Source organism: Phacochoerus africanus, chromosome 3 (genome assembly GCF_016906955.1).
Source record: "Phacochoerus africanus isolate WHEZ1 chromosome 3, ROS_Pafr_v1, whole genome shotgun sequence".
In the NCBI taxonomy this organism is placed as follows: domain Eukaryota; kingdom Metazoa; phylum Chordata; class Mammalia; order Artiodactyla; family Suidae; genus Phacochoerus; species Phacochoerus africanus.
The window spans coordinates 34,779,324-34,806,812 of NC_062546.1; the positions used below are offsets into that span (position 1 = coordinate 34,779,324).

A 27,489-nucleotide genomic window follows, 5' to 3' on the forward strand; every position below is an offset into this window, starting at 1 on the left:
AATTCTATCCTTGCTTGAAAAGAATATGTCTTCTGCAACTGTATTTTGTGTGTTTCCATTAGGATAAATTTCTCTGCTGTGTTGTTCAAATCTTCTATATTTTTGCTGGCTTAAAAAATATTTTCTAAAAAAGAAAAACATTTTTTTAATAAAAAATATTTTCTTTGCAATAAACGTTAATAAAGAAAAGGGCACAAATTGTCAACGTGCAGCTCGTTGAATGTTTTTGAAGCAGATGATTTAACACTACCCAGATCTAAACAGAGCAAATTGCCAGCCCTCAGAAGTGCCCTCATGCCTTTGCAGTCACTAGTCTCTCAGAAAAGTGGCAATTATTCCAGCTTCTGTCATCATTGACTAGTTCTACATGGTTTTGAATTTTCTATTACTGGAATTACACAGTATGAACTTTTTTGTGTCTGTTTCTTTCACTCAGCCTTATATTTGGGCCATTCCCAGAATGGTACAGTTGTGATTTGTTCATTTTATTACTGTGGAATATTCTATTGGGTGAATATGCCAAAAAATTTGATTCATTTTTCTATTGATGGGTCTTTAGGATATGTCCAATTTGGTAGAATATATGTAACTTGCCTTTTTCACTTTCATGATGAGCAGACTTTTTAAAATGTCTATTTTCCTTTTTTTTTCTTTTATGATTAGTAACTTTTATACCCTGAAAAACCCTTGCCTCATCCAAGGTTGCAAAGATTTTTTTTTTCATGTATTTCCTTCTAGAAGCTTTGTGGTTTTCACTTTCATATTTCAATCTGTAATCCATCTCAGTTTTGTGTGTGGTGTGAAGAAGAGGCCTAGGTTCACTTTTCAGTATGGCTATCAAGTTGTTTCAGTGTCGTTATGGAAACGGACGTTCCTTTCCTCATAAAGTTGATGAGATATCTTTATTACCGATCAATTATATATGTGTGTGGCTCTATCTTGGACTCTGTATTTTTTTTATTGATATAATTGCCTATCTTGGTTCTAATATTACGTTATATTAATTATTATAGTTTTATGGTATTTGTTTATATCAGGTCATATAAGTCTTGTTATCACGGTCTTGGCTAATTTATGCATTTTTATTTCCATATAAATTTAGAATCAGCTTGTCTGTGTATATAAAAGCTTCTTAGAATTTGTACAGAATCTGTAATTTGCTTTCAGAAGGCATGACATTTTACAGTATGGAAACATCTACTCCATGAACATTGTACATTTTTCCAGTTATTTAGGCTGTCTTTATTTCAACAATGTATGGTAGTTTTAAGTATAGATATCTTACGTATCTTTTGTCACATTTATTTTTAGGTATTTGAGGTTTTTGATGCTATTATACGTAGTATTTTTTAAATGTCCTTTTTCAATTATTAGTTGCTAACATCCAAAAATACATTTGGTTTGGACGGTATATTGTATCCAGTGACCTTTCACCATTCACTTATTAGTTCTAATTAAAGTCCTTTGGATTTCTGTACCTAATCATGTTATCTGTGAATAAAAATTACTTTCTAATCTTTATATTCCTTTCTTTTTTCTTCCTTTCTTTCTCTTATTTTTCTTTAGTTATGACTTGGACCTTCAAAAATGTTGACTAAAAGAGGCAAGCATAGACATCCTTGCCTTTTCAGGTCTTTAGGTAGAAAACATCTATTATTTTACCATTAATTATGATGCCATAATTTTTCCCTCTAAAATTTTGTCATACTGAGAAAGCTCCAGTGACGTTTCATAATTCACTTGCTAGTTCTAGTGAAAGCCCTTTGGATTTCTGTACCTAATCATGTTGTCTACGAATAAAAATTACCTCTTTCTAATCTTTATATTCCTTTCTTTTTTCTTCCCTTCTTTCTCTTATTTTTATGACTTGGAGCTTCAAAAGTTGACTGAAAGAGGCAAACGAACATAGACATCCTTGCCTTTTCAAGTTGTTGGGTAAAAAACCTCTATTATTTTACCACTAACTATGATGCCATAATTTTTCCCTCTAAAATTTCATCATATTGGAATTCCCATCGTGGCGCAGTGGTTGGCGAGTCTGACTGGGAACTATGAGGTTGCGGGTTCGATCCCTGGCCTTGCTCAGTGCGTCGAGGATCTGGAGTTGCCATGAGCTGTGGTGTAGGTCGCAGACATGGCTTGGATCTTGCATTGCTGTGGCTCTGGCTGTAGGCTGGCGGCTACAGCTCCAATTCGACTCCTAGCCTGGCAACCTCCATATGCCACAAGAGCGGCCCTAGAGAAAGGCAAAAAGACAAAATAAATAAATAAATAAATAAATAAAATTTCGTCATATTGAGAAAGTTCCAGTGACCTTTCCTAATTCACTTATTAGTTCTAGTTAAAGTCCTGTAGATTTCTGTACCTAATCATGTTATCTGTGAATAAAAATTACCTCTTTCTAATCTTTATATTCCTGTTCTCTTCCTTTCTCTTTATTTTTCTTTATAGTAATGACTAGGACCTTCAGAAAACTTCTAAATTATTAACTGCTGTGTCCCCAGTGAGTAGAACAGTGTCTGTCACATAGTATTTTTTGACCAAATGAATAAGTGATTGATAGAAATAAATACAAGATTATAAGGGAGACCAAGTCCTTGACCTCATGGAGCTGACAGTCTCCCTCATAATGAATGGAGTTGAGGAAATTCTAATAAAAAAAAAAAAAAAGAAAGGAAAAGAAGAAAGAAATCCAAAAAAGACAGACACCACACCTTGTACATGGCCCACGTGGCAGCGGTGGGTCTAGTGAAGGAAAGCTGAGTCTCAGTTAAGGAGTAGAAGGAAATGCAGATAATGTACTATCTCAGAAGCAGAGGGAAAGAAGGTTCGGAAGGAAGAGGACTGTACATAGAACCTTGTGGTCATTGGGGAGATCTTTGTCATCTCCTTTCAAGGCTAACATCATGCATCAGGATCCAAGCAAAGTACTGCCAGTTCCAAAGTGGGTTTGAGCGCGCAGCCAGGCTGGAGGCACACAGGCAGAGCGTGTAGTCTGCAGAATCTGCTTGGTGGAGAGGCTCAGAAAGGACAGTGCCACTGCCATGAGTGACAACACAGGGAGAAAAAGCACCGGCTGATAACTTGTCTTTGAAGTTTTTACCATAGCGAAGAGGTTGTGAACAGTCCTGTGTTGTTTGATTTGAAAGCCCTCCACTGTGGCCCGTTAGATCCGGCATCCAGCCTGTGGATGGCCACCTGCCTGGTCGTGACAGATCTGAGACATCAAGCAGCTGTTCTCGTGTCTTTGGTTTGACTTTGACCAGTTTTTGAAAAGTAAGTGCGTGTCTGTTTTGTTTTGAATGGACAGGTTCCATTTTTTGGGCCCCTGTTTGATGGAGCCATCGTGAGTGGGAAGCTGCTGCCAAGCCTTATCTGTGCCACGTGCATCAACGCCAGCAGGGCTGTGAAGTGCCTCATCCCCCTGTACCAGAGCTTGTATCTTTTTGCTTAAGTATGTAACGTATTAGCCATCCCGACATCCGCTTCCTGACACTGTCTCCTGAGGGGTGAGTATGAACAACAGCTGGGTTGAAGAGGGAGGCGGAAATTTGTTTTCAGTCCATGTTGAAGAAAACATAGTGTGATTTTCATAGCCTGCCTTAGTATATATTAAATACAGTGATTTTGTGCTGCGTCAGACCTAGGTGAGTCGCAGCCGTTGGTGCAGAGAGGCTGTGCCTGTCCCCAGATGCTCGTTCCTCCTGGGGTGTTTCCTGCTTGAGTCCAGGCTCCTCTTCCTCCATCCCTGTCTGCTAGTCTCTTGTGTGTAAGGTGAGATGCTGAAAAGAAGTGACAAGGTCACTCAGAGTGCCTAGCGGAAACCAGCCGCACATGAAATGATGCTGGTAAATCAGAGAACATGGCAAGTGCCAGCGGAGAGGCATGGACAGTGTTGTAGGAGGTACAAGGAGGGAGAACTTGCATCTGGCCAGGAGGATCCGGAACGGCATCCTCCACAAAGTTGTGTTTGAACTCCTCCTTAAGAACGACTAGAAACCCTTTTGTAATTTTCCAAAATCATGAGTGTCTCCTTCTCTAATTTCTGATCTTCTCTCTAAAAAGCAAAGACATTTATCTTCCATCATGTTCTTCTCAAACATTTCGTTAGCATGCTGTAACCTCTAACTTCAGGCGTGGCCTCTGGTGATAAGAAAAGGAAATTAGGGCACCTTCATAAATTGCTGCAAAAGGCATCAGACCACCTCGTACAACTTGGGGTCTCTCTGTTTCTAATTAGTATTGATAATGATTGTAAGCATATTGTGTCTGACCCCTCTCTCTGTACTTCTCCCCAACCTCACCGTAAATGATGTGTTGCTGGAGGGTGGGGGTGCGGGCTGGGTGAGAACGATCACATGTGAATAGATACAGTTCATGAAAAATACCTTTCATTAAAACCCTGGTCACTTCATTGACTGATATTCTGTCTTTAGATTAAAAAAAAATACATATGCCATGTGGCAACTCAGAATTATCATAGAAATTAGTAGTAGAAAAGAGCCATTAGGTCCCATCTGGTCCCTCCCTGGGGGCCTGGTTAGTATTATTCCCCCAGCCCACCCCCTCCCGCTTTGTCCAGGCTGGTGGTGCCTGTGTGGGAAGTGGCGTTCTTTGCAGTGAGCCCCACAGCCCGTTAGACTCAATCTTGCTCCTGGTGTCGACTCAGCCTTCAGCACAGAGTTTTTATCTCATGTGCTGTTAGAAGGAGGTTCTTGGCAGAAATGAGAAAGGCTTTTTTAGCAATTGGTTCATGAGTTCCTATGTCTGCTAGGATGAGCTGAAGCCTTATCAGTCAAGTATATTGGATCAAAGCAAGAAAAAAATCATTTGCAAACCAGAAAAATTCTGATTTATATAAATCCATTTTGATTTTTGTCACATCACCGCCCCCACTTATGGAACTGCTCGTTACAAAATCTGTGCTTTCTTTGTAATGTAGCACGCTGCTTTCTCAGATCACAATTACTGTGGCTTCAGAGCAATCAGGGTTAGGGGAAAACAATATTTTTGAAAGTTGAAAGGATAGAAATCAGCATCACTTTAAAAACTTTTGGAGTAATCACATTGGACTAATGTGGGTGCCAGCTTAGGGCTGTTGATGGTAGCGTGACTTGGTAAAGCCCAATTCCAAAAGAACTCATAAAATAGTCAGGTTGACATCTCAAAGAATAACTCAGTACAGAAATTAGGAAAGCGAAAGAAACAAAATTTATTCTGTTAATCATTATAAAATTTTAAACATTTTTCTTTTGCCTCTACCTTGAGAAGATTTAATGTGCTATTCAAATAAGTTACTAAAATAAGAAATAAAATATTATAAATTGTATAGAGATGTAGTCAGTGGGGAAAGATTTGTAATCCCTTAACTCCTTGGTTCTTTAATGTCTGCCTGCAGAAGAGCTAATATTCCAGCCATAAACCAAGGGTATGAGTAGAAGAAAAGTTGGGAAAAGTGGAAGATTAAGAGAAACGGTGTGGGTTGTAACTTTGTTTTTCAAAAACTAATTTCTAATTTTTTTAAATACTTATAAATATCTGCCTAGGCTATTCATGATTAACTGCTCCTTTAACAACATTTGTTAAAGTGTTCTGGTCTTTGCTTGCTTTAGTAAAGTCTAAACGGGTTTGTATCCCGGCTCATGTCTGGAATCCGCTGCTTCATCGGGATAAGCTGTAGGTAAGCCTTAAATTGGAATCATGAAAAATACTGAATAACCTGACATGTCCTAATCATGGGTGTCTCCTTACATTTATTCATTTACCAAACAGTTGGTGTGGACTTGGGATCTACCAGGCCCAGTCATAGGGGCTTGGGATACACAGAGTGCAGGGCAGGTGAGGTCCTTGCCTGGAGCTACCTGGAGAAGCGAGAAACTAGCCAAGTTCTAGGGCAAGGAGGGAGCGTGGCTGAGGCGGCCAGGGAGAGAGCTGGAGGCTGAGGCTGGAGGGAGGCGAGAGGCCCTGTCCCCAGGGAGCAGGACAGCGTCCTGGCCGGAGGGTGCAGGCAGATACAGGGACTCTGGTGTTGTCCAGTGGGAAATGTGTGCTCTGCAGGATTTTATGCATCGTCAGGTCTAACGGGGTGCCGGTGACAAGGGAATGAGCTTCCATCAGAGATGGTCTTCTTAGTGGGACCAGAGGGCCTGAAGGGCCCCTACCTCTCACCTCCCTTCTGTCTTAAGAGTTCAAATCCTAGGACAGCATCATGGCTGCCTGGTGCCAGGGCAGAAGGTGGTAGGGGTTGAGGGTCCAACACCCCAAGCCCTCCATGAGGGCTGAGAATGTCAGTAGTACCTCGGACACCCCTGAAACCATGGTTCACGTGTTAACCTGTGGGTCCCAGTGCAGAATGAAAGTGTGGGCCCCTTGATTCAAAAAGCAGGAAAAGTGCCTTTTAAGAGGCTAAAATAGGAAGCTTTTTCCATTCTTCTGAAGTTTTTCTCTGACCTATCATAGTGTTCTTTACTTTCCTATTTAATGTCATTTTAAGTAAAGAAGTACTAAAAATTTAAATTATTAGCATTAATCTTATCATCCTTTATATTGTGCAATGTCTGTTTAACATGCAAATATAAAAGCATTTAACTTACACCTGGAGTCATTAAAATTACATGGCTCATATTTGATAACTTGTAGGTAGATGTATTTTATTTTTACCAGGGTCATGGAAACACTGCACAGAACTAACTCACCCATGTTTATTTCACTCTTCTGTGCACATAGCGCGTCAACACTTACCCTCAGTATATAGACGAGTCAGGAGAGATTAACGGGAAAAGGAGCTGTGGGCCACCCTGTTCTCCCCTCCCCTCTGTGTCATCGTATTTAGAGCACATTGCTGGCTAATACAGGGAAGTAACACAGCGAAGGATATATAGGGTTTCGTGGTTGTTCACGTTTCTTAGGACACCGTAGCTGTGCTGCACGCAAAGCAAGTTCTATTCAGATGGAGAATGTGACTTCGCAGGGCAGCCAGCTCCCTGCCCCAGCTAATGATTGGTACTCAGCTGCCTTAAAATAGTGGCCATCAGGGAGTTCCCACTGTGGTGCATCAGCGAGTTAAGGAGCGTTGTCTCTGCAGCAGCTCAGGCTTGGATTCAGTCCCTGGCCCAGGAACTTCCATCTGCCATGAGTGTGGCCATGGTAAAATAAAATGTGTGTGTGTTGTGTCCACTGGGAGTCAGTTTTATGTAATATTTAACTAGAAGTAGAAATGTGGGCAGCTCCACATCAATTTCACTCAGTAATGTCCAAGGAAATACAACATTTGTTATTAAGCTGAGGACCAGGGGCAGTGCTGGCAGGAATTTGCCTTTTGGGGATCTCTTTGAGCAGTTAAGTCCAGCTTAGAATCAGTATCAAAAGAAGCCTAGTTTGGGGTGCCCTGGGCTGGGTGATCAAATAGTCGAAAACCATGTGCCAAAGGTTCACAGAAGACTAGAAAAAACCATTGTCTTACTTGATCTGAAACAATGGGAGCACAGTAGGGACGTGTCTGGAAAGCACCCCCTTTACGACAGCCCTTTGTGCCTCCTGGGGTTTCTAGCACCGTCCTCCATGGGCTAAATCCAGTCTGTCCAGTGGAGCCTTCGTCCTGTGGCCGCTGCCCTCCTGAGTGATGGGGGCCCTCTCACCTGCCATCTGCTTTCCTGTCCCCTGTGGGCACTCAGAGGACTGTAAATGGGAAGCTTGCCACATGTCATGTTTACGGTTCCCAAGCCAAGCCAACTCGGGGTTCCCAAGTCAGATGACCACAGTCAGCTGAGAGAGGTTTCCGAGACCATCGGGCCAGCCAGGGCTCCTACGCTCCTGCCTGGATGCTCCTTTCAGGAAGAGGCTGCTGCCCAACACGCAGTGCGTCTATTGGGCGGGGTTCCCCATGAATCAAGCAGATGGTGGCCTTTTAAAATAAACGTCCACTTCAGGAGCACAATGGCCTCAATGGCATTCCACATCCCTCCTCTTTGGAACTATCAGCATCTGATGGAGAGGCCAGGGCTGCCCAAGAAAAAGTAATGGGGTAGCTCATTCTCTCACCAGTGAAATTTAGTTTCATGTCTAGTTAGCAGATAGACTTGATGATACCAGAGCTTCTCTCTCAGACGCATGACTTCTTTGTATCATTGCTAAGTTTTGTTCTCAATTTACACACTTTCAGAAATGGTCCCTCTTCTAAAAGCTGTAACGATCCTGTTTCTCTCCTCTCCCATGGCATCGTCGGTTCTTTTTCTCGGGAAGACCTTTTATTTCCTCCCTTTGTCTTCATACACGTAAGGAAAGTGTGGGGAAGGCAGTCAGACACGCCCAGGCGGTGCACCTCGCCACACCAAGCCAGTCGTGTGTTTGTCCATGTTCCCTGTGTCCCTGCCTCGTGCCTGGCACTGTCCTGCCCATCGAGAATAGAATATGAATAAGACATCCCGCAGGAGAGACAGCATTTGCTCAGGACCAAGCTCGGAGAGAACACAAGCACGTTGGAGAACCGCGGATGCTTCCATACACACAGCAGAGTGTGGGACATATGCACGTGTGTGTGCACCTGCACGCACACCTGGGGAGGACAGAGGTGATGAAGGCATTTACGGGACAGTGGAAGGGGTTCTGAGGGGAAGTGAGGGCCTGGTCTAAGTGGCAGGGGGAAGGGTCGGGTTCCTATGTAAACCAAGTGTGGGACCCGCTAGGTTTGCTGGGTGTGGAGGGTGATGGGAAGAGGGTCAAGGTCATACTCACTGGGGCATCACATTGGAAGACCAGGCTTGGGAGGAGGGGGGGATGTGGGGAGACTGGTGGAGGAAAAGGAGAGGATAGTTTCGCCAAAAAGCAAGGAGCAGGGAAGTGAAGGGTCGCCTCAGCAAGGCAGCCAAGCCAGACGCAACTCCCTGAGGGTCTCAGGCGTGGCTGGAGCATCTCCAGTCTTCACCGGAGACCTGGGTAAAATAGGACCTAGAGCTGAATCCCTTCAGGAAAGAGGCAAGAACATATCAGACAATAGCAGCACTGACAAGAAAGAAGACACACCTAGGTGGGATGGGGGCATTTCAGCCAGGAGTCCCAGGCCATGTGGGGACATGGACAGTGCTTTTTTAACTCACCTTCCAAGCAGGTCTGGAGGCAGAATAGAGCTGTAGTAATGGGGCTTAGGCTACTGGGTAGTGGCTCCAGGTACCTTCTGCTGATGGCAACAAGCATTTGACAGACTCTTGGCCAGCAAACCCTCTCTCAGAAGACAGAAGGCACCGTCTTGGACCCATTCCTCAGCGATGGGAAAAAGTCGTAGGAAGAAATGGCCTTTACTAAAGTGGGTATAAAAGTAGAATTCCGAGGAGGAAATGGCATATTCTCACAGGTGGCTTGCGGCCGTAAAGAGGAATAAGAAATGAGATGTATTTTGTTAGAAAGTCAAAACTTTCTCTGAAAAAGAACGAGGGAAAGTCAGGCAGAGGGGCCAGTGTCGCCTCAGGGTGCTGGCCAGCCAAGGCGCTCCCCATGATGCTGACGCAAAGTCCTCACCCTCATCCCACATCCTGCTTGTCCTCCAGCTCCCTCCAGGAGGCGGCAGAAAAAGATCTTGGCGTATGAATTCAAACTCAAAGCACTGAGAACACAATGGGAAAAGAAGAAAAAAAGAATTGGTCTGTTCAAGTCAGTCTGACCTCCAAGGTCACGTACATCGATCGTAGAACAAATTTACAGCAGCAATCTCCAAACCACAAGAACTGTTTTTTGTTTTTGTTTTTTTTTTTCCGGAAGTCATGTCAAATAAAGGATGCTCCCAGAACTAAAAACAGGAAAAAATTTTCCTTATTTTTCAAATAGGCTTAAAGGATGAGTTTTAGACGTTGGGTGGGTGCCTTGTAAAATTGTTAGACTTGATAATATTAAATAGTTTGTGAGAAAAGAATGAAGTTCACATAGAATAAAATATCCCAAACACATTCCCTGTGTTTGGTAAGACTTCTTTTCAGAGGTTAGAGAAAGCTTATAAACCTTAATTTTGGTAAAACACAAGATAAAGCGTCACAACCATTTGGCAGATGGGAGAGGGAAGATTGGGCTTATGGGAGCTGGGTAACTTCACTGCGGCCAAACCTAAATGCATTCATTCAGGGACACCAGCTGACCAAGATCCGTGTGTCCAGTCCCCTGTGGCCGAGGCTTTGTCCAAGCCCTCTTCCCCCCAACTTTCACAAAGGTCTAGAACACCTGTTTATCAAAATGTCATTGGTAAGAAAGCTGGGAGGGCTAACTTGACCCCAGGCAAAGTCAGAAATTGGGATTTCCTCAACTGAGGGGACTTCCAGACCCAGACCAGCCCCACGAGGCTGAGGCGGGTAAACTTCAAAGTCATGCCTTTGCGTTTAGCCAGCCAGGCCGAGGGTGACTCCGTGTAGCAGAGGTGGTCTCTGAACGAACGCCCAAGGATAGTGGTCAGGAGGTTTGGGGTGAGGGACAGGAGCGTGAGACCTAGGCACGGAGCACAAAGGCCCGTCCCTGCACCCCCACATCCCCAGGCCACATCTTGAATGTCGGATGCCGCTCTGCGACCGCATTGTAAGAGAGCCCCACCCACCTCGTGTCCATCCAGGGCAGTCATGGCCTTGCACCTTACATCTCAGGGAACCGGTAAAACCAGGAGGAGTGTCTCAGGAGCCTGGAGGGTTAAAGCAGAGACAAGGCTGTAGAAGTGGGGCGGTGGGTGAGCAAAGGCGGCCAGGAAGCAGGTTTTAGCGCAGTGTCAGAGCAAACATGCAAAAAACAGAGCCTACAGACAGCCTCCTGCAGGCCGAATCCAGCCTGCAGATGGGCTTTGTTTGAACTGCGGTGGCCTCCAGCATTACTTATAAAAATTGAGTTTGTCAGCCACGCAGAAAAGGTAGGAGATTTGCATTTTCGAAAATTTAGATATCTGATGTCTCTTGATGAATCAGAACCTCTGACCCCACTGGGCCTCCTTTGCCGTTGGCAGCAGTCGGCCTCCTAACCAGCTGGCTGCGTGCTCCCCCTGTTCACCACGGACCCCGGGGCCACCTCTCCCTGAGCCCAGGTTGGTCTTCCTCCAGGAGGGGTGGGTGAGAGGGTCCGTGGGCCACGCAGGTGAAACAGCATCTGGTCCTGGGTCAAAGCCCCGTGATGTTAATCACAGTTGTTCTTATACTGCCAGCATGGACCCCAGAAATATCAGAGTTTCCAACCTCTGTTGTAAAACCGGGAGCCACCATCTCCCCCTAGGTTTCCCCTCTCAGCCACTCTGGTTCCCCCCCCCCACCCCCCCGCCAAGGACTGCCCTCAGGTCTCTGCTGTGACACAGATGTCCCCTCCCGTGGCAGGCTTGCCCCCTAAGCGCTCCCTGCCAGACCTGGCCTCCTCTTCTGCCTCCTGCTTGTACTAGAAGCTGCCCCTCCTGTGCTGTCCACGTGTACTTCCTGGTACCTTACAAGTATGTGCGTGAAGGGACAGATGGAGGGAGAGGGTTAATTTCTTTGGAAAACAGAAGACAGAAGCAGCTCATATTTCATACGATTACACTTTTTTCAAAATTGAAAACCTTTATTTTCCAAGAAATGTAGCTCTACATATAGAATATATATCGACGTATGTCTCTACAGGCACACTTTAAGTCCTTTTTCCCCCCATTTTTTGTGTGTTTATTTACAGCCGGGTCCCCAGCACTTGGCACAGAGCAGGTACTCATAAACATTTCTTGAGTGAACCACACTGGCAAAAACACCTAGATAGTAGTACTCAGGAGAAAAACGTGTTGGCGTTTTTGCTGAAAAATTGGATTTTGTTGTGTATCTTTATTTTGATCTGTGCATGTTACTTTTCTATCGCTAAGCAATAATGCTCCCATCACTACCCCACAAAGTCACGGAAGGACGTGTAGTTGGAAATCCCCACAATTAGAACGATGACTTTATAGTTGAGTTTAAAATTAATAGAATTTTATTGAGAGCCATGACAAGTAAGTGAAGCTATTCAGGATTCCCATTTTCTTAGAGCCATACATGTAGTTAGAGAGATGGATGCAAACAGCATTAAGGGCAGAAAACAGCAAACAGGAAGGAAGTGGGAAGGCAAGGTAAGGTCTCCGTGAAAGCCAGGGCCCGAGGGAGGGGGCGCCTTCTAGTCCGGGGGGAAAGGTGCATCTGGAGACCTTAAATCGTGCAGGTCTCAAAGTCTGTTTCTAAATCCTAGGGACTGGATTGTAGGGTTGTCGGTTTGGTTCGTAATTGTATGTAAATTTCATACCGTAAGTGACCCGCCCGGGAGCCTTGGGGAAACCCTCACAGCCTGCTGAGCCTGGCCTGGACCAGGCAGGCCAGGCTGACAGCTGAAGTCACTTGTTGGGGAGTCCACAAACTCTGGTTACAGCTGCATTTGTCAGTAGCTTTAAGGGAAGTGTAATCAGCCAGAGAGATTAATTTGCATCTCAATTAGAAAAGAGTGGGGAGGAAGCAGTAGGGTCTGGTGCTGGAAGGTTATGGAAGAAATCTCACCAAGCACAAAAGCCTGCGTCGCCCGTCCTCCAGCTGAGTGGAGGACAATATGGGAGGTTGCGTTTCCATAGGGACCAGGAGCCTGCTGGGCCCCAGAAGAATCTCAGTTTGCACCGTAATCATTTGGTCATGATGACACAAATTCCGCTGTTGTTCCCAAATACACTTTGCTCTTGGAAAGATGTTCGAAAAGTGGACATGGCCATCCTGTCAGAAGCAGGCAAGAGGGTATTTGCTGCCCCTACTCACTTTTTTCACCATGCTGCTAGGATTTCTAGGCCCTGAACATTTATTACTGTCTGAATATTCAAAGAGCAAAAGGTCATTCCATAAATGACGAGATTTCTTTAGCATTCAGATGGTTACTTTGGGAATGGCCCAGCTTCAAAGAGACCCATTATTCCTGACTCCGCCACACTCTTCAGCAGTAGGCAAACAGGAGGAATTTTAATACGCAGGCGAGGAAGAAATACGGACTCTTTGGGCCAAGGAACGTGGAAAAGATCCTGGTCATTACAGGCCTGTTAATAATCCCAGCGAAACTACAAGAAGGAGCCCTACCCCACACTGCAAAGAGCACAGAGTGGTTGTAATTCAGATTTTTCCTTCATGTATTATCTAGTGGTCATTTTCACAGGCTTTGATATTTATACCTTTCAGAGGAGGCCTTGGTAGTCTCTGAATTCTGCACTTGAGCTTGGTGAGAGTTGAGCCCACCAGTTCCATAACCAGGGGACTCATGCTTTGCATTTGGGAAGAAAGACTTTGATTTCTATTTTATTTCATTCTCTCTCAGTTAATTCATTGGCTCCAGCTTCAAAGTGAGCAAACAGAGAAGAGTGACAAAAAACTGAATCGTGCTTTACAAACTGTTGAATACAAGCTGAACTCTCTTTAAAAAAAAAAAAAAAAAATCAGCATTTTAAAATCCATCCTCCCATCCTGGAAAGGGGCTGGAATGAGTTTCCTAAAGACAGTCTCTTCCAGGGCCCCCAGACTGAAATAACACAGGGAGACATCAGAACCTCTTAATCCAACATTAATCAAATTTCAGTTGACTAATTATCAGTCCCATTTTGAAAGGAACTTCATGCCATAAACAGCATCCCAGAATGTTTAGTGGACTCTGGGATTATAAGCAATATATTTGAAAGTGAGACTTTCTGTTATTCACATCTCCAAAAGGGATAACACGTGCCTTATTATAATAAGAGATTGTGCAAAGCCAAAGCAGGACAAAGCAGGCTGGTCCACACCATGACCCCTTCTGGGCCCGTCTGCCTCAGCGTCTACAGCCAGCTCCCGGCAGGTCTCCTGCTGGAGTAATTTGCGACACACTCGAGCAAATTTTTAATCAAAGCAGAATGCTTCTTTGGTCATCTGAGGGTGAGAACAACCCAGATGCCATCATGTTAGCCTCGAAAGGGTGTCCTTTTAGTTCACTCCGTGGAATTGTACCCAACTCTATGATGGGTACTTTGTTGTGCTTCAAACGTGTTTCTGGGGTCCTGTGCTTTGAAAGCATTTGACTTTAACCCCTGGGACTTGAAAGAGACCCTTGGAGCCGGATGGGGAAGGATGGGAGCTCTGTGTCCCAGCTGGTGCGCGCATCACTCCCTCCCCCGCCGTGATCAGGTGTCCCATGTGGGAGCCACTAGGGAGTCACGATGGACTTTATGTTGTATGAGGCTCGTGCCTTCCACTTGGAAAGTGCACAGCTGCCTTGGTTTCCAACAGAGTGGCATGTCTCCAAAATGCCTCAATATTCTAATCAGACACCTCCTAGGACATGGATCCCTGTTACTCGCAGCCCCGCATCTGGTGTCACGGATGTCCAAGTGATCTTGTCATTTTCATCGGAATCACAAAACTGAAACAATGCAGCATCTAGTCGTTGGTGATATTTCTCCCTCTTCAAAGTCTTTCTTCTAATGCTTCCTTCTGGTCTTTGATCTTCCTCATTTGGCCTGAGGAGGTGAAAGTGCAGAGTGTGTGGCCCTCTGCCAGGCCCTCCTGTTTAAACTCTCCAATGCAAAGCTTTCGTCCTTAATCCATCAGTGATCAATGGAGGAGCTGCCTCCTAAAAAAAGCGGGGGTCTGCTGCTTATGGAACAAGCCAGCTCCTAAGATGCCAAGTCTCTTTGGTCCTCCCTTCATTTGCCTATGAAGTGGGATGCGCGTCTCTGGGCGCTGCACCCCAGCGCGGATGGGCAGTGTCATACCTCCACAAAGCGGGCAGGCGCTCCCTCGCAGACGGAACTCTGAATTTATAAGCAGAGTTCCAGAACTCCCCCAGGGCCTACTTTTCAAAGGCAAATTAGTATGTTTGCAACTTGATCCCTGGGCAACTTTTGACAGTTGTTCTAAGAATAATAAAACAGATGGACGGAATAGATTTGGGGGTCTCCATCCAAACCGCCATCCTCGGTGGAATTTAAAGAAGGCATCGTCTCCAGAGAGCTGCTGCTGTGCAGCATTGTGCTCTGCCCCTAACGCCCCGGAACCAGGACTTTCTCCCAAAGACGAACATTGTCCTCGCCCCGCCTTCACCTGGTGAGAGCGCAGGAGACATGAATTTTAACCGATGTTTCAGATTTTAACACAAGTCCTAGCCTATCCTCCCACACCCCACTTTGCAGGCCTGGGGGAGAACGTCAGAGCCTCTACAGAGGCTGGAAAGGAAAGTGGTGGAAGGAGGACCCCTCTTGTCCTGGCTGACGGGGCTCAGCCAGGGGGTTCGTACCCATGTCTGACACCTGAGCTGGCACAATGGGAACATCTGCAGGCTGGCTGGGCATCCCTCATCTCGGGCAGCCTCCACCTTGGCGAGCTCAGGTCTCCTCACAGCAGCCAGACTAAACAGGCAGCTGCCCAGGGCCCCCAGGTACCTGGCAGAAGGCACGAGGCTTGTTTCACCCTCTGACCTTGGAGGTCCTAGAGCTCTGGCCCCAGCAGGTCCCTGAACCAGTCCAGATTCAAGGGAAAGGGTCTACCTGTTAGGGAGGCAAAAGCCTGCTGTGCAGAGATGTGTGTGTGGGGGGGAGTCTGACCCCCTGGGCAGGGGCGCACCCTGCAGCACACACCCCACTGAACAGGAGCCCCTTGAAGGCAAAAGCCACGTCTTCTCATCTCTCAGACTCCAGCTTCCAACCTAAAACGACCTCAGCAGGTGTTCACTTAAAGTCCAAGATGGATTTCTAATCGGGGGAAAGTGAACTCTAGGACCATTGATTTAATTCACAAGACAACTGTATACTCACAAGGAGGAAATGACTTACAATGGATACCAAAGCACGATAACCCATGGCCAGCGACTTCTTACTCCAAATAATTTAATCATGAAGCGTTAAAACGGAGTTCTCTCTGTCCACAGACACGCATGTGAAGGGTGCATTTTGTTCTTAGCTTAATTTCGTTGGGTTGCTTATTTTCATTTTAATCGGCTTCATTATTCCTGTATTTAATTTTGCATTACCTTCAAGAATCATGAATCGTGAAGTACCTCATACTTGACTTTTCTAGATGGGTTTATGTGTTCATGCCTATGGAAGTTTGTCTCTACAAAAATCTTTCAAAAGCCGTTGATATCATTGGAACGCCCTTAGGGAGAGTATCTGTTTGGGCCAATGCTTAAGTGTTTGGCTTTAAGTGGGGGTCAGGGCCAACTAGAGTGGGAGAGGGTTTTGTTTTCTAACGAGTGTCCTCCGGGCCTTGGGGATGCTCTCAGACATGGAGGGTCATTCTTGAGAAAGGGTATGTTGCTTGGGCAGCTTCTGGACCTGCCCCCAGCAGTGCTCTGTGGTCTTGGAGGGTTGCCATCCTAAGCTTCTGTCACCATGTTTGCTAGAAAAACCCGAGATTCCGCTTGGCATCCTTGGCATCTCTGAGAGGCCCTGTGACCGATGACAGGAGAGGAGGTGGCTCTCAGGCTCTGATGCTTGCTGGATGCACACGGCATGTCACTCTTGCTGGTGGTTTGAAGGAGCACTGACGTTCATCCATCCATCCGAGAGGGAGCTGTCTGCCCTGCCGCTCACCTGCCTTCCGTCCACACAGCTTTGGAGCAGCCGATAGCTCTAATCAGAGGCAGCCCACATCAGGCGATGCAAGCAGGGGCACTCAGATGGCAGCACGGGGACCCTGGGGGCCGCAGCTTGTGGCTCAGATTCACAGCTCCTTCCTAGGGCCACACCACATGGATTGTGTGTCCCTTATAATCTCTGCTGCAGATCGCATATTTCACTCCCTTCCCAAGCTTTTCCAGCTCTCTCTTCTCTGCTGCTTCTGATCCTAACAGCATCCTGGGCTGTGTTGTCTAGTTTTGAGCCTGTGCCGCAATGATTTCTATTCTGGGTAGTTTTTAAACACTAAAGCTTTTAAAAAAAAAAAAAAAAAAAAAAACCTTTGAAATCCCAGTGACTGAAGAGCATTCTTATTCTGGCAACTCCTTTCTCCCAAAAGATCACAAGGAGCTAATGCACATTCTATGACACTGCCATCTTTGAATGTCCGTGACCAGGAGAAGGACTCAGGGATGAAGGCCTGGCTGGCTCTTCCAGGACCACCGATGCCTCAGGAGCACCCCACCTCCCACCCCTCACCTGGGGACCCAGCTCTTGAACTGCTGCTGTTCATCCTCTGTAGGCAGAGGGTCTCCAGAAAAGCCCCTTTTAGTCCTCACTTCCGTACCTAGTTACCCCGATTTCGCCTGTGGAATTCTGGATGCTGCAGAAATTAAAGTCTTGATGTAAAGACAACAAACACATGGAGAATGACAAATCTAAACCAGGGTCAACAGTGGCTGCTGTGAGCACCCCAGCCAGCGGAGCCTTCCTCCGGGAACGCAGCTTTCCAAATTAAACAGGCTTGAATTCATCAATGAACTGCACACTGTATTTAACATGAAGATCTTTAGGATGTTTATCATCGTACTTCCTTAAAGTCAAGTTTAAGTCTCCTGGTAGGTAATCTTTGTTTCCATCTTTACAGCCTCTTAAACAGTGGTGGATCTTCTCACGGATCCGCACACCAGGAAAAGCTTTCCGTTTTTCACAAAGTACAGACAATCACCTTCGGCAGACCCCTGAGCTGAACTGAGTTGCGGGAAGACTTGAGTACCAGGCATTTCTTCATGGTATTTGCACACTCTGAGCCCAGAAAATAGAGACAGAGATGCATTTGCTGCTGGAGCTAATCTTTCAGCAAAGTGTTTTTAACTTCAGAGCTTTAAAAAGAAAAAAAAAAATCTTGGCACAAACGTGATCAACAGATTCTGATAATCCCATTCACACTCGCAGAACCAGATCTGAAAACAACATGGCTGAAAAGCAGTTGTTTTCCTAAGTTTACTCATTCGACAAAACAGCCACTGCCATTTCCTGGACACCAGGAACAGTGCTGATGTTGGGGGTCCGGAGTGGGAGGCGGGGTACTGGGTGCTCAGGGCTCTGTGCTGAATTCGGCAAACGTCAAGGAAAGGCAGAGCTTCCCCGATGGCTCGGATGGAGCTCTGCCCAGAGCCCGGAGAAGGGCGTCCCTCGGAGGGGCCTCCACCCTGGCGTTTGGTGGGGGGTATAAGGAAGGAGCCTTCAGAGGAGGTAAACCTGGAACCTTCAAGACACTTAGCAATCTGGGGACCCTGGATGCCGCTGGGATCCCAAACACACCCATCACCCCAGGATCCACAGGGCCCTGCCCCCATTTCCCTCCTCACCACCCACTCAGCATCCAACTGGTCCTCCAGATGCCTTCCCACCTTGAGTCCTGAATTGCCACTGATAACAGGAAGCGCTTCTGCCTTTCGCAGTGAGAGAAACGTGGCCAGGAGGTAGAGCAACTCCCCTCCTGGGTTCCAGGGAGAGCTCTGCCCTGGACTCTTGAACATCTCTCTAGATGCAGTCACCTAATCCTTACAGCTCCTGTGCAGGAGGTACATTATCATCCTACTGTAATATATTCTGCAAACATAGTGCAGCGTCTTATAGAATAAAATCTGTTAGGTGTTCGATTATATTTGAAAAGAGAGTTGACTCAAGGCCTAGAGAGGTTAAATAACTCGCCTGAGGCCACCCAGTTGTGTGAGTGGTGAGCCAGGATCACTCCCCAAAGAACCTAAAGATGCCTGTGGAATCCTTGGACGTGTCAGTGCAGCTTTTTCAAGCACGTCGGGTCCGTGGGTTGGATTTCTAAGTTGTGACTTAGAGCCGATCCTGATAAACCGCAAATACCAGGATTATGCATTAATGAGACTAAAGGCATGAAAGAGCAGATCGGCTCTCGAGGCTGTTGTGGGGACACAGGACGCTGCCGTCGCCCCTCTGAAGGCCTGCATTGTCGCCAGGCTCATTAGCATCACGCTCGGCCCGGCCGTTGCCGCTCGCTAGCTTACCAGCTGTTCCTGCTGCTCCGCACAATGTCGGATGTGTTCAGCTCGCTGGGTTCCTGTCCTCGCCGCCGGAGGAGACAGCCCTTCCGCTGGGGATACCCACGTGGCCGCCTGTCAGCGGTGGCACCGAATAAAGTAATAGGCCTTCGCATGGCATATGGTGTCTGGATTCGTACAAGATGCAAAACTCTTCTGCCGCTAATGCAGGATGACTCATAGCATTGCTAATTTTTCAGACAAAAGCTGACTTCCACACCCACGCTTTTAACCCCTGCGGCTGAACCGTCTTCCTTTGCGAGGCTCTAGAAAGGTAGCCTCTGGATCGCCCTCTAAAATGTGTTACACTTGCTGAACACATATGAATGTCCTGCTTTGCTTTGGCTTGAGGCTCATTTTAAATTTCTGGACCTTTTTTCTCTCCTCCAGAGAAAGGGAATTTTTAAGCTTAAACTTTTTTTCCTCTCTCACAATGGAAGAGTCAACAGTTAGGCAGATTGACCTCTTTTTTTTTTTTTTTTTTTTAAGCTGTTTATTAGAAAACCAGTCAGAAGGCACTGTATTTGGAGAACACTAGAAACTGTTTATAAATGAACTTTCTCTTTTAAAAATCCCGTAGAAACTCGGGCTGATGCTGCATCCACTCTGTGGAGCGTTTCACTTTAGAATGTCTCTAAGTTACAGGAGAATGTTAATCTGTTTGTGTGATAGTGTGGCCTCTCCTCCTGTATTACGTGCACAGCTCACTTAAATAATCAAATTCTGCCAAAGCAAATTTAGATTATAAATTTACACTGGAATAAGCATTTTTTTCACACTATAAAATAAATATATGGGATCTTCTTTAAAAAAAAAAAAAAAAGCTCCCACTAAATTATTTAGGATCAGTTGTGCTTATATGTCTAAATTTAATCCAAGATTTTATGTACTGAAATAAGGCAGTTATTTGCATTTACGCAATCAGGCCTCCCTTTGAATTATTGATCAAAATATGGGTTCTTTGATAAATAATCCTGTATTGGACATTTTATTTAAACATTTCAGAGTCAAGGATTGCCAACATAAATGATGAGACAGTTTCTAATTATGGACTGAATCACTGAGTGTTTTGTAGTCAGTCTGGCACATGAGAGCTTTTGCAATCAGAATTTGGCGAATGCCTGAATTTTTAAAGGAACTTCACGCTAGGAGGAAAATACAGATTTTTTTTTTTTTTTTTTGGTCTTTTTAGGTCCACACTTTTGACCTAAGATCAGGAGGCCATCAAAGTTATGTAGCTTTGATCTTCAAAAAGTTAAAAATAGAACTACCGTATCATCTACCGTTCCACTTTGGGGAATACATCCAAAGGAAATAAAAATACTAACAGAAAGATGCGTGTACCCCCATGTTCATAGCAGCTTTATTTCCACAAGCCAAGACCTGGAAACAACCTAAGTGTCCATTGATGGCTAAATGGATAAAGAAGATGCGAGATGCATACACACACACACATCATCTCAGGAATGGTCATTCCCGGAACTAATGTGGAAAGTATGTGATATGAACTGTACGATCTTACTTACATGTGGAATCTTAAAAAGCAAAACAAAACTCAGAAGAGATCAGACTTGTTACCGTAGGTGGGGGTGCGGGGAGGGGAAATTGGAGGAAGATGGTCAAAGGGAACAAATGTCCAGGAGTTCCTAGACATTGTGGCCCAGTGGAAACAAACCCAACAAGTATCCATGAGAACGTGGGTCCAGTCCCTAGCCTTACTCTGTGGGTTAAGGATCTGGCATTGCCATGAGCTCTGGTGTAGTTGCAGACGCGGCTCGGATCCTATGTTATTGTGGCTGGGTATAGGCTGGCAGCTGCAGCTCCAATTTGACCCCTAGCCCAAAAACTTCCATGTGCCCCAGGTGTGACTGTAAAAGGGGGGAAAAAAAGGGAAGCAATTCCACTTAATTTTAGCCTATTCTTTCATTATTGTTAACAAGAGGATCTTAGCTCTTTAAACTTTGATTTTATGGACTCGAGATGAAAACAAAATTATCATAAATTCGAATGGATCCATTTTGGTGCCATAGGTACATCCTTCATCCCTAAGTACATGTGGCTTCCAAAAAGCAAATAAAACATAAAGTGTAAATATTCTCTATCTCACAACAGAGTCTAGCTCAAAACTAGAACCTGAGTGGCATGATCCATTGTGCTTCTGCCTTAATGGATGGTTGAGAACACGGTTGTATCCTGGTGATGTTGGGTCTTGCAAGCGAGACCTTGACTTCTGTATGCTGGGTCCTTATATTCTACCTCTTTCAAAAATAGATTTGATGGAGTTCCCATCACAGCGCAGCAGAAATGAATCTGACTAGGAACCACGAGGTTGTGGGTTTGATCCCTGGCTTCACTCAGTGTGTTAAGGATCTGGCGTTGGCTGTGAGCTGTGGTGTAGGTCACAGATGCAGCTCGGATCCTGCGTTGCTGTGGCTGTGGTGTAGGCTGGCAGCTGTAGCTCCGATTGGACCCCTAGCCTGGGAACCTCCATATGCCATGGGTGCCACCCTAAAAAAAAAAAAAAAAAGTTGATTTGAACTTGCGGTAAAGGTCACATGTACCAAGAAAGAGCAAATCAAAGCCAGGGAAGTAAGGACACAGCATCATGACATGGGGCATTGGGTGGGGGCCGCGGCGATAGAAGCAAGGGGTCTCCATTAACTACTATGACCTCTCAGCTGCACTATAGCATAGAGCTGCCCTGTGTCCTTGGTATATATGCCCTTGTCCCAAAATTTGCAGTTTCTGTTAATGAGATTATGTCTAAATTAAATATAATAGATCATTCTAAAGAAATATTTTATTGTTTGACTCAGCCTGTGACAGACGGAAGTTCCACAGGCCAGGAATCAGACCTGTGCCACGGCAGCAACCCAAGCCCCTGCAGTGACAGGGCTGGATCCTTAACCCCCTTTGCCACAAGGGAACTCCTAAAGAAATAGTTTCAAAATGTTATGTTCCAGATAATGACATATATCTGTAACAAAATTTTAACGTGAAAATAATTCCCATTCTACCCGTAAGTCCAGAAAATATATTTTAAGTTGATATACTCAAGTCCATGTTCAGCAGAGGCTAATTAGGACCCAAAAAAGGAAAAAAAATAAAAAAGTTAAGGTTTTGACATAGCTGAAAAAGTAAAGAATTAATTAGTGATGTGGGGGAAAGTATTAAAAAATAATCTCAATGCCCACATTTTCTGGATAGCTGCTTTTACTAAGCCTTTTAGTTTAAAAAGCCCAAGCACCTGACATTTTGCATCTCTGTTTTTCTCTAAAGATAAAAGGAAGCTTGAGTGTCTCATTCTCAATAATGCACTTTATATGTGACAAAAAGGGTTCTGTTCCATTCTTTTCCATAGCCAGGCATTTTCATATTATTGCCCCACTAACTGTCATTTCGTGCTTAACTCTTTGGAGCCTGGACCACTCTCCTCAGCCCCGGGTAGGGGATGGGCTGGGCTGGAATGACCTTGGAGGTTTTGTGTATTGGATGCTTGCACTCGGGCTGGCCTGCTGGGTACCATGTTGTAGGACTTGTTGCCCTGATCACCCAGTGCTCAGGCAGGCTTGTTTACTTGTGATCACTATGCAATCATTCATTTTATGGGGCCTCATTAAGGACGACAAACCTCTGTCCCAATTTAGCGTCGTTCGAGCGTAGGTAGCATCCATCTGCTCCACCCGCACTGTTTAATTAATGAACTTCATCACATGCTCCTTGCCTGTGAAAAGCTCGCCGTCTTCCCAGGTTGTTGATCGGGACCCGCATCCAGGTTTCCACATCGAGATCCTAGGAAACTCACCCAACTTCTGTTAAGTCTTGACTTGAAAGCACATTCACGTCTTCTTTCCTCATGTATTTGTAAACCCAAAGTCAGAGTGCTTTTTGAGTAAGTCACTAATCAGCCTTTATAATTTCTTTCTCTTCTCTTTGGTCAGAGTAAAGACCCACATAAAGAAGCTATATTCCGTTTCAGCGCAGTGAAAATATACTTGTTTTTTCAAGATTTTCCCTTCTGAGATTAAAGTGATAGAAATCCCCATATGCCATCACTGTTTTCCTGTGTCTCCACGAGATTGTTCATCTCTGGAACCCTTGGCTCTTGAACCATTTCACTGCATTTTGAACTGCTTTGGTCTCTCTCTGGAACCATCCTTTTCCTTATATTTCTGTGGCTGGTTTCTCTGGGCACTTTGCCCCATGAATGCTATCTTGTTATTTTCAGTGTATGCAGTGTCTCCAACCCTGTTTTGTGATAAGGGCTTTAAAAATCAGTTGACGAATGAAATACGTCTTAACCTGGGAATTTTTGGTTGGTCTGCCAGGTTAGCCGACTCTTCAGACTGACGCAGACCCCAACAGGTGACCACTTCCTGATGCTGGGCCGTGGGCGGGCCTCCTTCATTTACCAACCCACCAAAAGGGACTCAAACCACCTGTGTGTTATTGCAATAAAAACTGTAACTGGAGGAGTTCCCGTCGTGGCTCAGTGGTTAAAGAATCCGACTAGGAACCATGAGGTTGCCGGTTTGATCCCTGGCCTTGCTCAGTGGGTTGAGGATCCGGTGTTGCCCAGAGCTGTGGTGTAGGTTGCAGACGCAGCTCGGATCCCATGTTGCTGTGGCTCTGATTAGACCCCTAGCCTGGGAATTTCTATATGCCACGGGAGCAGCCCTAGAAAAGGCAAAAAGACAAAAAATTAAAAAAAAAAATAATCTGCAAGTGAGATAATTAAAATACTATCCCCGCCGATCAACTGGGAGACCAGTTGAAATGGGTTTTAAATCATGACAAACGGGCCATCAACCAAAGCCCAGTAGAACCATGGCAGCCACAGAGCTTCGGAGCAGCATCCGGCCCTGGAGCGTGCATCTGAGCAGATCAGTGACTTGTCACTCCAGGGAGGTGACCCAGTGCCCCCACCACCGTCACCCAGACATTTTAAAGTTGGGGGACCTAGTCCAGTCTAATAAGTCACGATATCATTTATGCCAATCCACCAGACACTGGGGCCTGTTTGTCCTCCACACTGCACCTGTGGCAGCTATGTGCCATGTCACCCAAGAGATAGCCGCCTAGCACAGCCCTGCTTCCTGACTGTGTGATGGGTGTATTTCCTGTGATGTCACAACACTGCAGCTGCCCATGCTCCTCTTCTCTCTCCCCTCCCACCTGCCCCTCCCCTCCCCTTCTCATTCATTTCAAAACCTGGCTTGAAGCTGGGCATGTCTCACTGTCTGAAAATGTACTCCTTTCCCAAAAAAGGTTGATAACCTGCTTAACTACATGTTTAACTGATTTAGAACTAGTTGAGAATTGTTTCCTCTTTTTCTCTAAGTGGCTTTATGTGAAATGCTCAAAATGGAGAAATGGAAAGGAAAACTATCCCATATCTTTGTTTTATAACTTTCAGTTTTTAACCCTACACACCTCCTAACTCAAAGCATGTGCACTCACTCCACATCTAAGGAGGTCACAGTTTTGCCTTCTGTAAAGAATAGATAGTTCATTAAGAGCATAAAGTGTTGCTGCCCTTAGCATCTGTCAGAGCAAGGGAAAAAGTTCATTCAGCAGGGAAAATGATGCTTTTGGCTCTAAGAAGAAAATAGACTATATTTGTAAATTCAGTCATTAATTTCTTTAACTTCCCCCCCCCCCAAAAGAGGTGGACATTGTTTTGTGCTAGTGACTGCTTTAGGTTTCACTAGGTCCTGATTACAGCTTTTCAGGAAATGCTTACATATTCAGCTCTCAGAGTGACTTTCCAAGTAGCTGCTGGATTTTGCCAGGTTTTCTTTTTAAGAGCATACTTCTTCACAGGCTGGTTCGCAGAATGGTAAAGACATTGGACAAAATGATTGAAATCTAGTCATAACTAAGATCACACCGAAAGGTGACTCTTAAAGCCCGTTGGACCATTCAAGGTCATGCAAGCATTCGGTACTGTGCAGGGAGGCACTTTTGACAGTGGCCAGGGGAAGATGGCCTGGCCTGGGGTGGCGGGTGAGGAAGGGATGGGGCTTTTCTGGTTTTGGTTTGTTTTCACCACAAGATTTCAGAGGAGCAGCCCTTTTCCAGGAGATGTTCACCAATCAAGGGCAGGAACCGAGCCAGAGCCAGGATGAGGCTCAAAGCTCCCCTGAGTCTCTGATTCCAGAGACTCAGAGAACCTCACTCGGTAGCTGTCACACCCAGAGCCCATGGCAGGCCAGTATATGTGTCCTGTCCCCTGCCCTTCGCCACCATGACCTCAGCCCCCAGGTGTAACAGGCTCCTCTGCCTTTACAAATCTTTCAGGACAGACTCTCCTGGGGCAGCTTGACGTTACATTAAGGCTTCTCAAACTGGGAACTGGTTGGTGAGCCAGGGTGGAGGCGAGTCCCAGGAGAGGCATAACCTGTCTTTGGGGGTCATGGGCAGACAGCCTTTGGTGGTTAATCATTCACAACATCTTTTATTAAAGTAAACGCAAGCCACGAATTTGCATTGTTTTTAAGATAAGAAATCTTGCTTGCAGGCTTCTCAGACCCAACTTCCAGGCCCTGAAGGCCCCACCCTCCTGTTCTGTGCCGAGGGGAGGACTCCAGGGGAAATGCTTGTCCGCGTTGCTTCCAGTCACGGTTCTCCACCCTAGGGCCACCTGGGGAATTGCAGTGGATGCCCAGTACCCACTTCATACTCTAGTGACTGGATCTGCTGATTAAGCACCAGGTGATTCCAGCGCATAGCCAGGCAGCAGACACTGCCCACATCGGGGGTCCTGGACACCTGAGGGATGGGAGGAAAGGCTGCTTGTGGGAGTGGAGTCAGGACGCTGCCGGCTTCTTGCAGATCGAAGAACACTAGACGGGAGCTGCCATCTCCCTGAGGGCTTAGTGTGTGCTGGGTGCTGTACTCAGACCTCCAGTAGGACCACAGCTTTCAGTGCTCACCTGCGAAGCCCGAGGCAGTGCCGGAACACAGCTGGAGAAGTGGGGGGAGCGGTGGGGGAGCTCAGGCCATGTGAGCCAGGAGCCCAGACTCCCCCGCTCATGAGCATCATGTGGTGGGGCTCGAACCCTCAGCTGGGGCCAGCAGAAGGAAGGCGAGGATGCTGGGATGTTGTTTGGAAACTGAAGGGTAGATAGTGCCAGCTTCACATTTAGGGCACCTGTTATGGGACGCAAGGCTCAAGAGGGACCCAGAGTCATAAGGAGAGGAAGATGAGGGAGGGAGGCATCTAGCGACACCAATTTATAGTCCATCCGTGTCTCCCCCCGCCCCCCGTCCCCAATAAGGCAGCCTCAGAAAGGCTGCTGCCTGGATAACCTCAGTTTTAGGGTATCTGCTCGCTGAGAATTAGGGTTCTGCACCCTTCTTTGTCCAGGTGCTGAAACCGATCCCCTTCAGGTCATGTCGCTGTGCCCTTGTAATTTTGTAAGTCCTCATGACATGACTATCTTATCTTTTCAGACCTTTGTTCATTAATCAAAGGGTTAAAGTATAAAAACTATTGGGCTTTAAGGAAGATGCAGATATGAATGCCTTTCTTTAATCTGTAACAATGACTGGTTTTAATCAGAATGCTTTAAATGCAGCTCTTGTCAAGTCCCTGCCCTTGTATCAGTGGTTAAGTGTCCTGGTCCATTGAAACAGCTTTGAAAAGTGCAAAGGCTATGCTAGCACCTCTTTGTCTCCTCATCTTTTAACTATAAAGAAAAAGATGTCCTTGTATCAAGCCTCAGCATTTATGTGAAAAATGAAATCAGGTTCAGTTTCTGCATAGATTTTTTTTCAGGGAGATTAAAGTGGGCATCACGCAATTTTTCTCTATAAAAGGCTGCCTTTGATGTGCGTCCCATCCATTCACGCAGAAGTGTCAGCCATTGTTTTTGAGCCGCAAAAGAGCGTCCGCTTGTCACCGGCACATCCTCATACCTTTATGTGGGGGCCTTGTTCCAGGTGGGCCCCAGAATTCAGAGATAATGTCACGCGAGCTGTACACTGTGACCGGATAGCCAGCTGCCTTGGGAAGATAAATGCCAAGGCAAAGCCAAAGCGCTTATCAAAAATAATCAGGAAGCCAAACTAAAACATTTATTTCCGAGTGTCCAGTGGTAATCGTGCTCTAGGTGTTTCATCAGCCACATAACAGCAGATTGCTCTTGGGTGCTGGCTTGGTCCTGGCCCTGGGTTCTGGTTCGCTTCTGCCGTGGAGGTTTCGCTGCAGAGGCACCCAGTGAAGAGAAGCTAGTGCTCCCAGCCCCATTCAGGCCAAGACCAGGGGAGTGGAGCACAGGTGCTGGAAGCTGGGACCTTTCACCAAGCATCTTCCAACCAGACCCCCCCACACACACATGCACACAGCGGGCCCTCAGGGAATGGGGGGGGCGTGGTCAGCCATGACTGGCAAGGGGGTTGCTGCCCATTCTGCAGGAGGGAGGCTCAGGCACAGAGGGGAGTGGGGTGACTTGGCCAAGTCTCTGGCAGTTGATGGAGAGGAACCCGCCCGCTTAGCCTCCCTGCGCGTCCACATCCTCAGCATCCCAGTGGTGTCATCGTCACTAAGGGCTAGAAATACTCTCA

The 27,489-nt window shown here is 46.1% G+C and overlaps 1 protein-coding gene across 5 annotated transcripts in view; it reads left to right on the top strand.

The window, feature by feature from the left end:
- The window catches only part of RALGAPA2 (Ral GTPase activating protein catalytic subunit alpha 2), a 271,866-nt gene that overhangs the window by 198,075 nt on the left and 46,302 nt on the right, over positions 1-27,489 (top strand). For all 5 annotated transcript variants that reach the window (XR_007133912.1, XR_007133913.1, XR_007133914.1 and 2 more), the window contains one exon: positions 3,311-3,438. Coding sequence is in view for 2 of the 5 variants with exons in the window: in XM_047771595.1 (XP_047627551.1) it covers positions 3,311-3,438 (128 nt within the window). In the remaining 3 variants the exon portion in view is untranslated. The remainder of the gene's footprint in view (positions 1-3,310; positions 3,439-27,489) is intronic.